This window comes from Toxorhynchites rutilus, chromosome 2, assembly GCF_029784135.1.
Source record: "Toxorhynchites rutilus septentrionalis strain SRP chromosome 2, ASM2978413v1, whole genome shotgun sequence".
Taxonomy (NCBI): Eukaryota; Metazoa; Arthropoda; class Insecta; order Diptera; family Culicidae; genus Toxorhynchites; species Toxorhynchites rutilus.
In genome coordinates this window covers 71,279,947-71,295,343 of record NC_073745.1, presented here as the reverse complement: position 1 = coordinate 71,295,343, position 15,397 = coordinate 71,279,947, and the positions used below count along the sequence as shown (strand labels likewise).

Sequence of the window (15,397 nt, the reverse complement as noted above, 5' to 3'; positions counted from 1 at the left end):
TTACGAGATAATTTTTATTATGTATCACGGGGTTTTACAGCGAGATTCGGTTCGTTGATATGTCCAATTCCTGGAAAAAATATTGAGAAATCATTTTCGCAGAAGCTATGTGCAGTTTTTCGCCGTGCATTTTGTGCTAATATAGAACTTATTATCATGAAACAATATCTTATTGACTAGAAATTGTATTATTGCGGAAATTCATATAATCTAATAGGAATAAAATCGTAAAAATGTGCATTCAGTGGTAACAGCGGTTCCCAGTTTATAAAGAGCTTGATCCCAGGTTAGTTCTAACTCAGCATAGGGAATAATGTTAGTCACTTATACTATACAACCTTAAGTCACGCTCAACAAAAAAAAATTAAAGCTTCGCTTTGCTCAAGGCACATTTAAGCTTTTATCACTGATACAATATACCTTAGCGCTCTCTCGGTTAAGGTCACACTCAGGCATACTCGATTGGGACCCTGCCTGACTTTCGGCGGATTCCTTTGTCGAGATCATTTTGTTCGACCTAAAGATTCGCAACAAGTTTTTATTGGACAAATAGATTAGTGCGACTATCACAAACAGGGTGCCAACAACGAGAATTGTGATAATTACAATCAACTGAATGCTCTCCGGGAGGCTTGTCTGGGTCGGAGGAGGTGTCGCTTGGTCGTAGAAAAGATCGTCGTCATTCATCCACCAGGTCCAGATACCACCGAAATTGGCCGGATTAGCCGCTGGGTCGGCGGGTTTGTTGCGTGGTTTGACAGCTTTGGAACGGTAGAGTTCTACGATGGCAGCGAGTTCTTGAAGCTTGCCGGGATATTTGTGTGAGATGTCGTTTAACTCACAAGGATCATTGATCACATCGAACAAACAGGGCCTAATCAATGGATTGCAGTCGTTCGTCTCGGCTGGCCTTCTGCCGCAATTGATTCGAGCGTGCCTTCTCAAGTGTTTTATCAAATCTTTCGACAACAACTCTGTGGATGATTGAATAATTTCCGTTTCCATTACCATTCCAATGTACTCTTCGTCGGTGAGGCTAGTGTCGTTGACGCTTGATTGTTTGAACCACTCATCATAATTCCCGTTGAGAGTAGTCCCGTTAACATATTTAAACCCATCTTGCATATAGCTACTGTAGCCGAATATTTCATCGATCATATTGAGGACAACCTTGCGCGGGCTTCCGGTATCGTACGATAATGCTTCCCACTGATCGATTCCATCGATTCCCAAATCATAGAGCGGATACGGCACGTTGGCAGCGGATGCGAGCGTAGGCAACCAATCGCTGATGTGAATAAACTGGTTGGAAACTCGTTGCCGTTCCCGGAGAAGAGGACTCCAAATAACCGCGGCGTTTCGCGTTGCACCTTCCCAGGGCGAGTTCTTTTGCTACGGAGGAAAGAAAGAATGCAAAAAATTGGTTCAATTTGCATTGGGCGCCAACGTCTAGCTATCTACCCCTCTAAGTGGTTGGTTTGATCCGGAGTTGGTGTGCAGGCCTACCGCGGGTGCTCCATTGTCTGACATGAACAGGATGATCGAGTTCTGAAGCATGTTCTTCGATTGCAAAGTTTTGTATATTTGTCCTACGCTGTCGTCCAGTTTTGATACCATGGCTGCAGAATGTAAAAAAAAATAGAATGGGTAGAATTTCTACTATTGTTCAAGATGAAACCACGAACACCGCCTGCGAATTACGAATCTCTATACAGTGATAGACATCCGTTTAGCCGCACTTGAAAAAAATCTTGAAACACTCACAAAACAACTAGGAATGTTCTTTTTATCGGGATAATTATTTGCTGTAGTGATAGTATATTTAAGTCACTTTTATTGAAAGGACGTGTTTCACAATCACACACACACAAGGCGGCATCGGTGGATATAAACACTCAAACGTCGTTTTTTCCCGAGACATACGTTTAGCCGCAGGGCATAAAAATCAAGTTTTCGCATAATCACCAAGCCTTTATCTGTGTTTTTTGAAAAAATACTTGGGAATGTTCAATTTACAAGATGAATATTAGATGTGCAACGTAAGAAGTTGGTCAGATTAGTGATTTACGTAGAATTTAAAAGAATGGCGAAAGGTATTCTATTGACGGAAGAGGGGTGGAAAATAATAAAGATATTCAATGAACAAAATTTTTCTAATCGCTCGATCGTATCAAAAATTGGTCTATCTGAGAAAGTGGTACGGAATTTCTTTAAATAGGGCAGAAGTATGGGATATAACGACCAACAAATGGGAACACCAATATTACTTTGCCTCTTAAAGGTCGAATAAGACAGGAAATAAAACAGGAAACGATGTCCTGCTCATACATTAAGGCAGAATCGGTTGTTCCAGTAACGAAGAGGCATATTGCGTGCATCTTGAATGAGTCACCAAACATCATGTGGAAGAAACCTCAAGGGAAGCCGAAACTGACTGCCACCCATAAGCAGAACCATCTCATTTTCGCCCGGCAATACATGGAATGGAAACTAGAATGGAGAAATGTTGTATTTTCCGGCGAAAAAAGTTCAATTTGGGTGGTCCGAACTGTTACAGTTGCTATTGGTATAATTTAAGTCAACGGCATGTCGTGAGATCGAAGCGAAACTTTGGGGGCGGAAGTTTCACAGTGTGGGGAGCCGTTTCCTATCACAGCAAGCTTCTCATTTGTTTCATTTTTACCCGAATGAACTCCGAAATATATCTTCAATTACTGGAGGACGTTTTGATTGGCCATATTGAGAATAACGCTACTGAGGAGGTTTTTTCAGCATCGAAGGCATGGTTGCCGAGAAGGACATTCCGCTTCTTGAATGACCTGCTGGCTGTCGATTACAATCCCATAGAGAACCTATGGAGAATCTTGGCCAAGATGGTCTATGCAAACGGATGACAATTTGACAACATTTCCAGTCTCAAGGTAGTAATTCAGGAATGTTGGGCTATAATCAATATGGCAACACTTTAAAAGCTGTCTGACTCGATGCCAAATCATGTTTTCAAAGTGATCCGAAATGGAGGTGGATATACTAAATATTAGCTACCGATTGGACTCGAAATTTGCGGCACAAATTTTCTTTTATTGAAATTTTAGGATGCGGCTAAACGAATGTCCACCCTGATTCCACATATTTGAATTACTTAGAAAACAAAAAGTGAATTCATACTTTTTTTTAGAATGAATTCGATGAAAATAAACAATAATCGTCTTTTATGAGCAAAACTGTACAAAGAATTGACTTATTTTTAAAAAATATTGAGGAAAAATAGGGTGCGGCTAAACGAATGTCTATCACTGTAGTAGCATATACGAAAAGGAATCTGAAACTATTGAAACTATGTCACTGATGCAGTTGCCATTCTTTACCACGCAACTCGTGGGACCTTTATGAAGAATCCCACCAAACAAAACTGTTCGGGTCCCGGCAGCACGGGGTCTTCTGGAACTAGTGGCAAATGCGTGGTTACGCGCAAAGTTCAAACAGACTTCATCAGGGATTCTGGTAAAGAGAAGATTCTACGCGGTAAGCCTTCGAAATCCGCGAAGCTTGACATCCTGGCAGTTCCTTGGCCAAGCGGTTCCGGTTCAGCGGCTACCGCAAGAGGTTTCGCAACTTCGATCAAGCTTGTGAAAAAGATGAGATTTCGACTCTCCCAAATGAACTAAATGAGCGGTCAAAACTAATGTATAACACTAACGTTCTGCAAATAAACCTCCACCACGCTAAAGCAGTTTCGAGCGTGCTGTCTAGGAGGTTTATCAGAGATGCTATGAATTTAGCTCTAATTCAAGAACTTTGGGTCCACAAAGAATGAATACTTGGTATTCAAACAGGTTCATGCAAGTTATTCTACGATGACAAGCATGACTCCCCAAGAACTGCTGTCTAAGTAAATACAAATATCAAATACTTTCCTATAACGACAGGATTTGTCTATAAAAGTAATTGTCTACTTAAGAGAGTTTCTCTGACAAGAAACGTTTCTTGGAGGAACAAAAAACTCGAGCGACTTCGCAAAACAGCGCGTTCAACAGAGCTAAACTTATCTTGGATTGGTCTCAATACAGGAGAGCCCTAATCGACTATAGCAGAAAGCTAAGACGTTCAAAAAGAAAATCCTGGGTAAATAACTGCGAAAGCATCCTACATTTTTGAAGACGAAACTTGAAAACCAACTCAGTCGCTTCACTTCGAGATTCGTCGTCAACATGACTTGAATTGACTAGAAATGAATTGTCTTCTAGAGGCGAATGAACTGAAAAGTTTAAACCCTCTTAAAGCCAAAAAGAAGAAGAAGAAGAATGAATTGACGAGCCTTAAGAGCGTGCATGACTGAAGAACTATTCTAGCAAATGGTTATTCTAATTGACGTGACGAATGAATGCAAATCTGCCTCTTCATTCAACGTAACTTCAAACCACCACTTCTACTCTACCATGGCATGAATCTCGTTGCCCGCGTACACAATATTATTTTAACGACCATACGAAGTGAAACGAAAACTTTCTGATGCAAAAAAGTAGTTACACCATTAATGGACGGCTCTATTGTTTGCTCACCGTGAACTTAAGCACCGATACATGCACAACGTAAACGGAATACGGTATTATTCGTGTTTGTTCATTATTTTTAATCCTTTACTGTATTAACCGCGATTTCCGTTATTCGTGGTGAGCTTGCCGCACTAAAGAGAGAAACGAATCCAGTCTGAGAAGATCCCTTCAATTTGACGAGAAGTCCATTCGATAGTGAAGAAAGGAGTGAGCACGGAGCTTCTCTAGAACAGTTAGCGACAAGACGGCTCCAATGATTGTTAATTCATGTTGACGGAGAACTGCTGGAAGAAGCAAAAACTCATATTCAATTGAATGCGAAGATCGATGGCTTCATAGTCCCCTGACTATCTTCATTTGAATATGACTTTGCCGAGCCTTGGTTGCAAGTCTTAGTAAGACTCTTTCAAAAGATTACTCGAACGGGCTAGGGTCCCTTAAAAGGGACGGCGGTTCGTTCACAAAATATCCCTCAGAAGTATTAGACCTAGTGATGAAGCCTCCCTTCTCGGGATCTACACCTGGCCATTCTTATACCAGTTCTAGCTATAATCGTGACATAAAATGCTCTCGAAGGTGTCTCACAGGACCTGAAAGAGCGAGGTCGTAAACATAGTTGCTGGATTGGTTCTCACAAGAGCCATAAAACGCGGTGAAATCTTTTCAACCATACAGATCCGCAGGTGCAGATGGGATATTTTTTGTATCACAGAAAGTATGAGGATAAATCCCTCAAAACAACAATTGCTAATAAAAGCGCTCTAAACCAGAAAAAGTGGAAGAGAATGCTGGACTGGGACAAAAATGACCACTTCAGTATGCTGAATCTTTTACCCGTTTTACCCGTTTACCCGTATTTTACGTCCTCAGAGATGAACAGTGATTGGATGGAATCTAGGACTAATAATGATATTTCATGCATTGTGATTGAACCATCTCGTTCAGCATGGGATGAGGATGTTCCCAGTGGTCGTAATGGTTCAATTATATTCTATACTGATGGTGCCGAAAAGAATGTCAGAACAGATGCTAGAGTGTTTGGTCCCAGAATGAAAAATTGCTGTAGCTATGGGGAACTCACCAGCATTATTTCAGGAAGAAATAGCTGCAATAGTAGATTGTATAAATGTCTGCCTCAAAAGGAATCATAAACATACTGCATCTTATCATATACTCAAGCGGTACTTAAAGTCGTTAATGCATTCACGTGCTCTTCAAAAATTGTCTGGGACTGCATTTGCCTTTCAGGGCAACTAAGTCAGATATGTTCGATACAACGGTACTCAATCCCTGACCATTGCGTTATAGAGGGAAATGAACAAACAGATATACTTGTAAAATGCGGCTCAAGCTCACCCTTCAATGGTCCAGAACCATTCCGTGGAATTTCTGATTGAGTGTTGATGAGTGAGCTGAATAATTGGGAAGACCGGAAAGTGATGCCCACTTGGATGGCTGAACAACTTAACCAGTCAAAAAAATTTATCACACCGAGTAATAAAATTACTCAACAATTGCTGAGTCTTAATAAGTAAGACTTCAGCCCATCCAATGGTCTTATAACAAGGATTATTATTTTCATTAGACAGATTATTGTTGATTAGTACCTTGATTAGCAGTCTACTCCTGCATCTAGGGTTGCCAACTTTTTTTTTCAAAAATCAGGGAGAATGGAAATTAAAATCAGGAAAAATCAGGATAGCTCAAATTGGGTTATCCGGAATGTTTGTGTCAATTTTTCAAAGAACAAAAGCACAATTTTTGTAGGCAGACATACATTTATTTAATTTTATATGCATAGGTTTGTTCCACAATCTCTCGTCATCTTTCATACAGTTTAAAAATTCTTTCCTACCAGATAATGTTTGCCTTCTCGTCGAAAACTGTCCAAGGTATTATTTTATACTGTCCATAGATAGGACCTCCCAGCCAGATTTCAAAATAGTTTATTATGTAATTTATACATAGTGATATGAAGTTTTGCGTTGGCGTGAAGGGAATATTACGCCTATCACATAGACCAATTCACGATGTTTGTCCTGGATCGCTACCTTCAATGTGTTTATTTGCTAGCAGTACTTATGGGAAATTATCGACTGGTTACTTGGTAGAAAGTTATTGTACAGATTTTTTCCAATCGCACCAGACACAGAGCATGACTTTCTTCGGCTGAAGATCGACTTTTGGGTTAGCTTAAGGTTGTTTATTTCGCGTATATCTTTTTCGCCGATCAAAATTGGTGTAAAGTATCCATTTTCATCAACCGTCACTCTTCAAAACGGTATTTTCGTTGCGGTTTTGAAGCAAATCGCAGATTGAAATGCAATCCATTGAAGGTATTTCATTCAAATTGTGTGGAAACTTCATATCGTAAAGATTTACGAGACCAAGCTTCACCAGATGCTCCTCAGCGGTGGATTAGTGGCGGCATGAACTGGATTTGTGAGCGAAAGTGAAATTGAAAAAGTGAGTGAAAGGAAAAACAAATCGCAAAATTATCCTCAATGTTCATTCATTCAATTGGCGTTGATGACATTGAGCTTCATTTTCTGTCATAGTGATGCAAAAATCATAATAGATTTTCAGGTGGAATAAATGCACTACGTGTTTTAAACATCCGAGTAATTATTTTCTTTCAAAATATAAAAATTTGAAATTGTATTCGAGCGTCTCAATCTGATAAAGAATCTTTCTTTCACGTCAACTTCAAAATTTTTTAAATGTCGACACTTTCAAAAACGTGAATCGCCTCGGAATAAATAATTAACGAAAGAAAGATCAATCGCTATATTCTATTTTAAGCTTTTTTGTGTAGGCTATTCCGACAGTTCTCATTTCCAACCAAGGAAACTTTGAAATGAATCCCGGTATATTCATTACGGATAGTTTTTATTTTGATAAAGTAGAAAACTCAAAAATCAGGATAAATCAGGATCATTTCAGAAAAATCAGGCAAAATTGAATGGTTGTCAGGATATCAGGATACGAGTCAAAAAGTCTGGGAAATCCTGAAAAATCAGGAAGGTTGGCATCTCTGCCTGCATCAATAAACAGTAGATAAGCTCGAAGCGTGTTAGGAAAAAAATGGACATACCACAATACTGCCCATGTTTGTATAGGAGACGTAAACGACAAAATGAACAAAATCGACTTTTTCGCTGTTTTCGAAAAATCACTGTTTATCCGCATAACGGGCGTAGGTCCATACAGCTTTCATACATCGTTCGAAAATCAACAATTGTCAGTATTATGTGCTATAAGCTAAATCTACATTTGAATCACATTCTTTGTAGAGTCCAAACATGTTTCTCATGAAAAGTACTATCACATTTCACATAATTTCTTTCAAACGTTTTTGAATGTATCCGATAACAACTGAAACTACCGACGAAGACGTTTTGACTATTATCGGAATTGTAAATACTAGCGCTACAAACAGAGCAACCTGGTGATTACTGTCGCGACTGCTAATATACTCATCAATCGTGATCGGCTTTTCATTTCTGTAAATTCTTTTCTGGCAAACTTTATAAACTCTTTTATGTAGCCGACTAATACGTGGGTGCTAATCACGTAGTGCGGCGTTGACTCCACACTGCAACACTCTCTCAAGCTCAATGGAAGCGCGTCCTCGCGCTATCAGCGGAGAGAGAGAGAGAGAGTACCGACAATGTTGAGCTCGTGATGTTACTGCTGCTGCTACCGAAGTAGACCGATGCTGCTGCTGCTGCTGCCACAATAAGCAGACCGATGCGGCGTCCATTTCGATTCGCTAACGATGAAGCACACCGATGCAAAACCCAGCTGAATTGCTGGCTGCACGGATTTATTTCACCGCTGCTGCTGCTGCTCAATGGCTGATTGCTCGGGTTGGCTTCGATGTTCGTTCCGCTGCTTGTTGCTCCTGTTGGTTCTTATATTGTTGCTGCTGCTAGCTTAGCTAGATGTTGCTCGTTCCACGTCCGTTGTAAGAAAAACCGCAGCGCCGAACTGCGAGCGCTTTTATAGCATGGCTCAACAGCTTTCCTTCTTCTGATTGGTCTATAGCTCTCATGGCATGTTACTCATATATCTTCCTATTATTATTATTCTTCTATTTTTGTTTATTCAATCGCCAAATGAGCTTTGAGGAATAAAGTGATAAATTTTAAATCATCGTACCCTGAACTCTACAATTACGTCTAGCTATGCGGACAAATATTCATTCAAACGATTGATTGGCCGCATGAACAGACGCAAGCGTTATTCAAATGGAAAATATATTTTCTAATCCGCATCCTAGGCCCTCTTTTTGCCGATAATATCCTTCAACTGGACAGATCATTTCATCGGAAATTTGCATGGATATGCAATATATGTAGGCTAAAAAACAACAAGAATGCGTTTTTCCAACACTAATGGTGTTGTCGATTACGTCTTCTATGCAATCCATAAAATCCCCATCTCCAAAGCTGCGGGTCCAAAAACTAATGGGTAAGCTAATGCCATGGGTTTCACTATTTCAGGAGAACTTCTCTAATAAAAAGACGGGTGGGTAATGTCGGGGACATAACCGGAGTGACGTAGGACTATACAAAGGGGACCCCTCTATATATACATTAAATATATTGTTTATATATATTTTAAATATATTGTTTTATTTTCTTCTCCTAGCTGCTCTGTTCTTGATGCGGGTTTTCTGATTGTCGTGAGCAGCTTTGCAAGCCAACTCGAGCACTCCGACGGCCGAAACTCTATAATCCCTGTTAGGTATACTGGTGCTCCGGCACCAATCCGTTCGGCCTAGTTACCCTTGCGGAGCAATCAGTGAATGCGACCAACAGGGAACTGCACACTTGCACGGTTCGAGTGGGACTTTGCCTTTCCCTTAACTTGTCCTCCTTTGTTACGTCCACGATGCCGATGCCGTACAACCACACGGGTTTACGGTTTGAAAGAAAATAAGATATTTTTTGGGGTCCGCGTGTTTTATACTCTAGCGGTACACACTCACAGGATAGAGACAAATCGGCAGACTCAGCCAGAGGGGCGAGTACAACGAGACGAACGAATGTGCGTTAAAAGGGAGCGATGGCAAAAAAATACATTCATTACGATTTGTTCGCTCGTTGGATTCACATGCAGGCTAAAAAGGGTCCTTTTCAGGATCACAAAATTATCTTCAATCTAAAGAGTTTATTGTTTTGTTATTACTCGATATCCCCATCTTGTTCGGCTAAACCTTTCTGTTTAGCGATTGCATTTGCCACTCGCCACAGCTTTCACAGTTGGAAAATTTCTTCCCATCCAGCTTTGTGACATGTTGTACAGTAAATTACATTCAATGCGACGTGCCGAAGCGCCACTCAGTGTCGCATTGGAGGCGATTTTAACCTGTAATTGAACATTTGCGATGACAGTGGTACAGTGTCGACTTTCAATGTGGGGTCATAATTTGGATCTCTATGTTTACAAAAATGTCCAACTAAATAAGTCGCATTACATGTCCGTCGAATTAGCTAAATGTCGAACTAATTGTAAATTACTGTACTTTCAATCTGGAAACAATTTAAGAATTGGTGAAAATTGAATAATCTTGAAAGTCCCCAACTATCAATAAGCTCAGAACAACTGCCAAAATCACATACTCATCAGATCCTGGCAAACAAATTTTGAAAAAATCAATTTGTGTTTTATTATTATTTTGGATAATGTTTTAGAAAGCATTGAACTGTATTTCCTAAACTCTTTTTTGGAAGGTTTAATGGCCCTGAAAAGCGCCTTGTTTTATGGAATGATTCCAATTTAGAAAACTTTGTACTCGTGGTTTTGAAAAAAACCATTTCGAACGCCCTCGATGCCGCCTTGTTCTGGATTTGCCACCAAAGCAGTTTGTATAAAGAACAAACTTTGTTCTTCTGCTACCTGCTGCCGTTTTGCGATTGCGTTTGCCATTCGCCACTCGCTGCAACTGCCTGTTGTTGTCTTGATGTCCACCGAACTGAATGTATTCTGTTCTGAATGCGGTTTTTCTTATCGTCGCGAGCAGCTTTACCAGCCAACTCGATCACTTCGGCGGCCGAAACTATATAACGCCGGCTAGGTGGACTGGTGAACTGGTACTAACGCGCTCGGCCTAACTACCCTTGCGGGGAACTCCAGATCAACACGGTTCGAGCGGGATTTTGCCTTTCCCTTCACTTTTCCTCCTTTACCATGTCCAGAAATGGCTGCTTGGGTTGGTTTGTTGATGTGTTGTGATGCGAACCGATGTGGTGTACGGTTTGAATGAGAATGATCGTTACGGCAGCGGAGCGGGGATTTTTAAGCTTACTGGCTGGCTCGAGAATTACGCATGTGTGAGACAGCGACCAATGTTTCGTTCATTTTTTTCTTTTTCCTTTCCAATCGTGCTTCATTCTATTTCGCTGCTGCTCTGGTTGCCCGTTTTGGTCGGTACGATTTGAGGAGCACAAAATGGACCAATCAAAAATGGGCACATAGTGCATTTTGACAATGCTTGATATTTCACAATTATTCAATTATTTATCTCAAGAAAAATGAAATGTTTTTCATTATAATAGATGCGTAGATATATTTCCTATCAATTGATGCAAAAACCTTTGCGATCTATTGAGAAATGCTCGAGTTATAAGCGTTCCAAATCTTGCATTTTTTCCTACTTGTTCAGTACCTAGATTTCCATTTCACCCCCTATATCTTCCGGTTAGACGTAGTCCTACGTCAAAAGAAATCCAACTTGAATAGAATTTCGTCATACTGGAAGGACTCACGGAACGTGACATGTAATTTTTCAACTCATAACTTTGCAGGCGGCAGCTTGATGGTTCAAGGAAAATATTTTCAAAACGTCCGGGTTCAGATAGCTTTTCATCAACACCGAATGTACAGTCAGAAGTGCAATGAAGCAATGAAGAATCATTTACTTCTGTTTTTGCATCAAAAACACCGTGATAATTGGGTAATTTGGCATCAACTCATAACATCAAGAAAGTCAAGGCATGGTTTATTGAATGGGGGCTTCAGATTCTGGACTAGTCAGCTTATTGCCAGATCGGAACTCTATCAAGAACTTATGAGGAGTGATTGTACGAATAGTATATGCAACTTACAAGAAGTATGAGTGAACGAGATACACACTACAACATGGCGCAACTTGGTCAAAACCATCCCGAATGGATTATTTGATCTGTTTAAGAACTAAAGATGACCTACGAATTAGAACCTTATTGTAGTTCATGTGAAATTGACGTTAATTTTGTAAATGAGTGATAGTTTTTCCATCTGGTTCTACAGTTATGAAACACTGGAATTTTAGTTTTTGTATTGTCCCGGGCCTGAACACAACAATGAAGTTCAAATGGCCAGTATTTTGAATGAAGATAGTTATTATATCCTACACTATATACTTCAATTGAACCGACTTCTTACATACCCCTAGAAACTCAAAAAAAATCAGTGGTTCTATAGTTGTGAACAGGTATGGGCAAAATCGCATCGAAATTCGTTCAACAGCACTCATACACAGATAAAACTCACCCTTATATTCTCCGTTTATGCCTCACTTTATTTGAGACAGAAAACATTCACTTATCATCTTCGCAAAGTTCATTCTCGATTTGAACGGAAAAATACTGTCTCGATTACGCTTATCTAATCTCAGAGAATTTTGCATTCCCTCATTTGCCTCTCGGAATGACGTTAGATGGTGATAGAATCAAATTGGAAACTTTTGCGTGAGCCAGCGAGTGTCATAAATCATTCGTTTTTCACTCAAATAGCAATCATTGAGCCTCGTTCGCGGCAGTAAAATATAGGTAGATAGTTGAAATCGAGTTGTTTCCTGTGCACTATTGCAATGACATTTTTTTGTTTCTATTATGAAACGATCTAAGTCAACGCAAAAGACCATACTAACGCAAGTTATTGGTGAGCGGGAAGGTGGATTCATGTGCACATGAATGGTGATAAGGAAAAGAGTACAAGGAAAAATTAAATCATACATACACACAGATTCAGTCTATTTTGACTCACTCGTTATTTGGTTTCGTGCGATTTTTCCAAAGGAGTATCCATTCATTGAATGTTGTTTTCCACTCTTTGTTTTGTTATGTTCACTATCAGTCCCGAATGAAGATTGTCGGGGAGTGTAAAACGATTCATCGTGCAATCTCGCGATTACTTGCTGCATTCTTTTCGCCATGATACAAGAGTGATTTATAAATAGGTGTGGAGAGATGAGCGAGTGAACTTTTCCATACTTGGTTGTGAAACGCAGTGTAGTACACATGTTTGTATGTTCATTATAAATTTAAAGACTGTTTTATAATCACTTGACTGTTTATATAGAGTGATACAAATCGGAGGAATGAATGAATGAGATAACCAGCCTAATATAGGGAAAACGCGAATTAAATTGTGGTAATGCGTACGGGCCGCCAGTGTAGTGCGAATTATTACATATCGCTAGGCATATTTGTTAGTCTTTTCCAATGTACTGAATAAAATAAAATGAACTAAACACATAAACATACCTGCATATGTGCGCCGATCGCCGTCAAAGACATGTTTGAACCGCTGGACAACCTCGTCCGGTGCCTGCAGCGGATCGTCATCATTACCAGCATGTGGGGCTAGATGGTTCACCATCAGAAACAGAGGCTCTTCTGGTTTATGTTTCAGGATAATAGAACTGGCGGCGTCCGTGAAATGATCCGTTATGTATGTTCCACTCGTGTTAAAATCCACTTCCAAGTTTTGGCGCATGTCATACCCAGCGTATCCTCTCTGAAAATAAAACCACGCTAGAGTGCGTCCTGATATATCTATGAATGCTGCATCGACTAATACCCACATAAGGCATCTTCGACGTGGAATTCCAATAGTCAATGAATGGTCCGAGGTAGCCTGTGTGCGTGTCAAATCCTCGCATTGTGGGCGTGTACTGTTTGGTGAAGAATCCCAGATGCCATTTTCCTACCAGATGAGTCCGGTAGCCGGCTTCCCTGAAGTATTCCGGCATAATTTTCTGATCCAATCCGAGTCCCCACGGTTCGTCAGAATCGATAACGAAGTGTTGCATTCCGGTACTGATGGGGTTCCTACCGGTCATCAGGGCAGCTCGCGATGGTGTACACATGGGAGCCGTGTAGTGTCGATTCAAGATGATACCATCGTAGCCTAGCGCGTCAATGTTGGGCGTAAGGATTTGATTCGAACCGTGGAAGCTCACGTCATCAATGCCCATGTCATCTGCCATGATGATGATGATGTGAGGTCGCTGTGCATGTTCAATGGTGTTGCCCCTGATTATGCTTTGGGTGAGCAAGATGGTGCAAGCCCAAAAAAGTGTTCTAGCCGTTTCCATAATCGTCAACAAATGACTGTCTTACCTAGAGAAAAAGCCATAAATATTCAAACGAGAACGTTTTAAAAATCACACAGTTGAACAAACTGATACTAATATTCTCTCCCCGGGAGCACTTCAATGCGTTAGCAAACAAGTTTACGAGTTGCTCCCGGTACTTTTCATTTCAACGCCGAGTTGCATCTGTTGCATCATAGGTGTGTTATGACTCGGCGAGACATCGATTAGTTTAATGACTTCTTTTTGTAATTCGATTTCGTCGAACGGCACTCGGAGCAATTACAATAGAGGTGAGCACAATCCACTGCGGGGAGATGGGTATGGTGTTACTTTTATCTACAGATTAACTTTTATGGGGTTTCAAAAAGAACATGCCTTTTTATAATTGACGGAACGAAAGCAAATCGATGTACATCAAAGATCCCTTGTTTCAGGTGATTATTTTTATGACCGCAGATAACTCTATCTGCCTGTTATTCTATGATAAATAAGCCTTTCGAAGAAATTCATTTACATGTGAACTGTTTCGAAGCAGGGAAATTGTTTGAAATTAAAATGTTATGACAATGATTTTCTGAAATTCTCACTATTTTTTTTATTTTTGCGCATCTTTTCAAGATTTTTGTGCTTTTCGCAACTTTTTAAAATCCGGAACAATTTTGTCAAATCTGTTGTTTTTTTTCGATTACACAGAAATCGGAGCAAGCATTATGTAACAAGTAGTATGCAAAAAAAGATTATCCACCCCCAAACGGATACTAAGATTTAAGTTTGTTTTACAGAGTTTACGTGTGTATTCTGCAACTATCTCGAATGTAAATATTATGTTTAACTGTCATTCAGGGTCCTTGAAGTTTACGTGCTCAAAATTTCAGTTTCATGTCCGAAATTGGAAGTTATTTATGGAAAAATGCCAAAAAAAGCACAAATTTCGATCAGCATCCGAAATTTGATTAGGAAACATAACAAAACCGGCAAAAGCTACCGTGATATTGTCGATATTGTCCAGCTTCATAAAGATACGGTCGCTAGGTTTGTGCAGATGTACAAAAAGCGTGGTTCTATCTCACCAGCTAAGCGATCGGGGCGTCTTTCAAAGACAACTGGCCGAATTGACAGAGCTATCGTGATGAAGATGAAGCTGGACCGGGTACTATCAGTTCCGAAAATTGCGAAACAGATTGAAAGCGAGTTTTCCATTCAACCGACATCACAATCCGTACGAAATCTTCTTTATAAGAAGGGCAGAGTAGCACTTAAAAAGCCATGGCCCAGGACCTCATTTAATGGACCAGTGATGAAAGTAATCCTTTTTGGGTCTGATGGTATCACAAGAAAATGGCGGCGAACCGGTGAAAGGATAGTTTACGGCCTACAGTCAAGCATGGCGGTGGTGAGATATTTTACCAACATTGATTTACCAACTGAGCATGATTTTATTCTGCAAGTAGAGTCATGATGTGGGGATCTATGG

At 40.2% G+C, this 15,397-nt stretch overlaps 1 protein-coding gene across 7 annotated transcripts in view; it reads right to left on the bottom strand.

Moving 5' to 3' along the window:
* LOC129769244 (arylsulfatase B-like) overlaps positions 1-15,397 on the bottom strand; it is a 33,349-nt gene continuing 17,952 nt past the window's right edge. For 4 of the 7 annotated variants that reach the window (XM_055771357.1, XM_055771356.1, XM_055771360.1 and 1 more), the window contains exons 2-5: positions 13,411-13,948; positions 13,091-13,343; positions 1,462-1,619; positions 89-1,392 (exon numbers count right to left, since the gene is read on the bottom strand). In XM_055771357.1, the coding sequence (XP_055627332.1) occupies positions 382-1,392; positions 1,462-1,619; positions 13,091-13,343; positions 13,411-13,923 (1,935 nt within the window). In that variant the 5' untranslated portion in view covers positions 13,924-13,948 and the 3' untranslated portion in view covers positions 89-381. The other 3 variants (XM_055771363.1, XM_055771362.1, XM_055771358.1) reach the window with 3 other exon arrangements.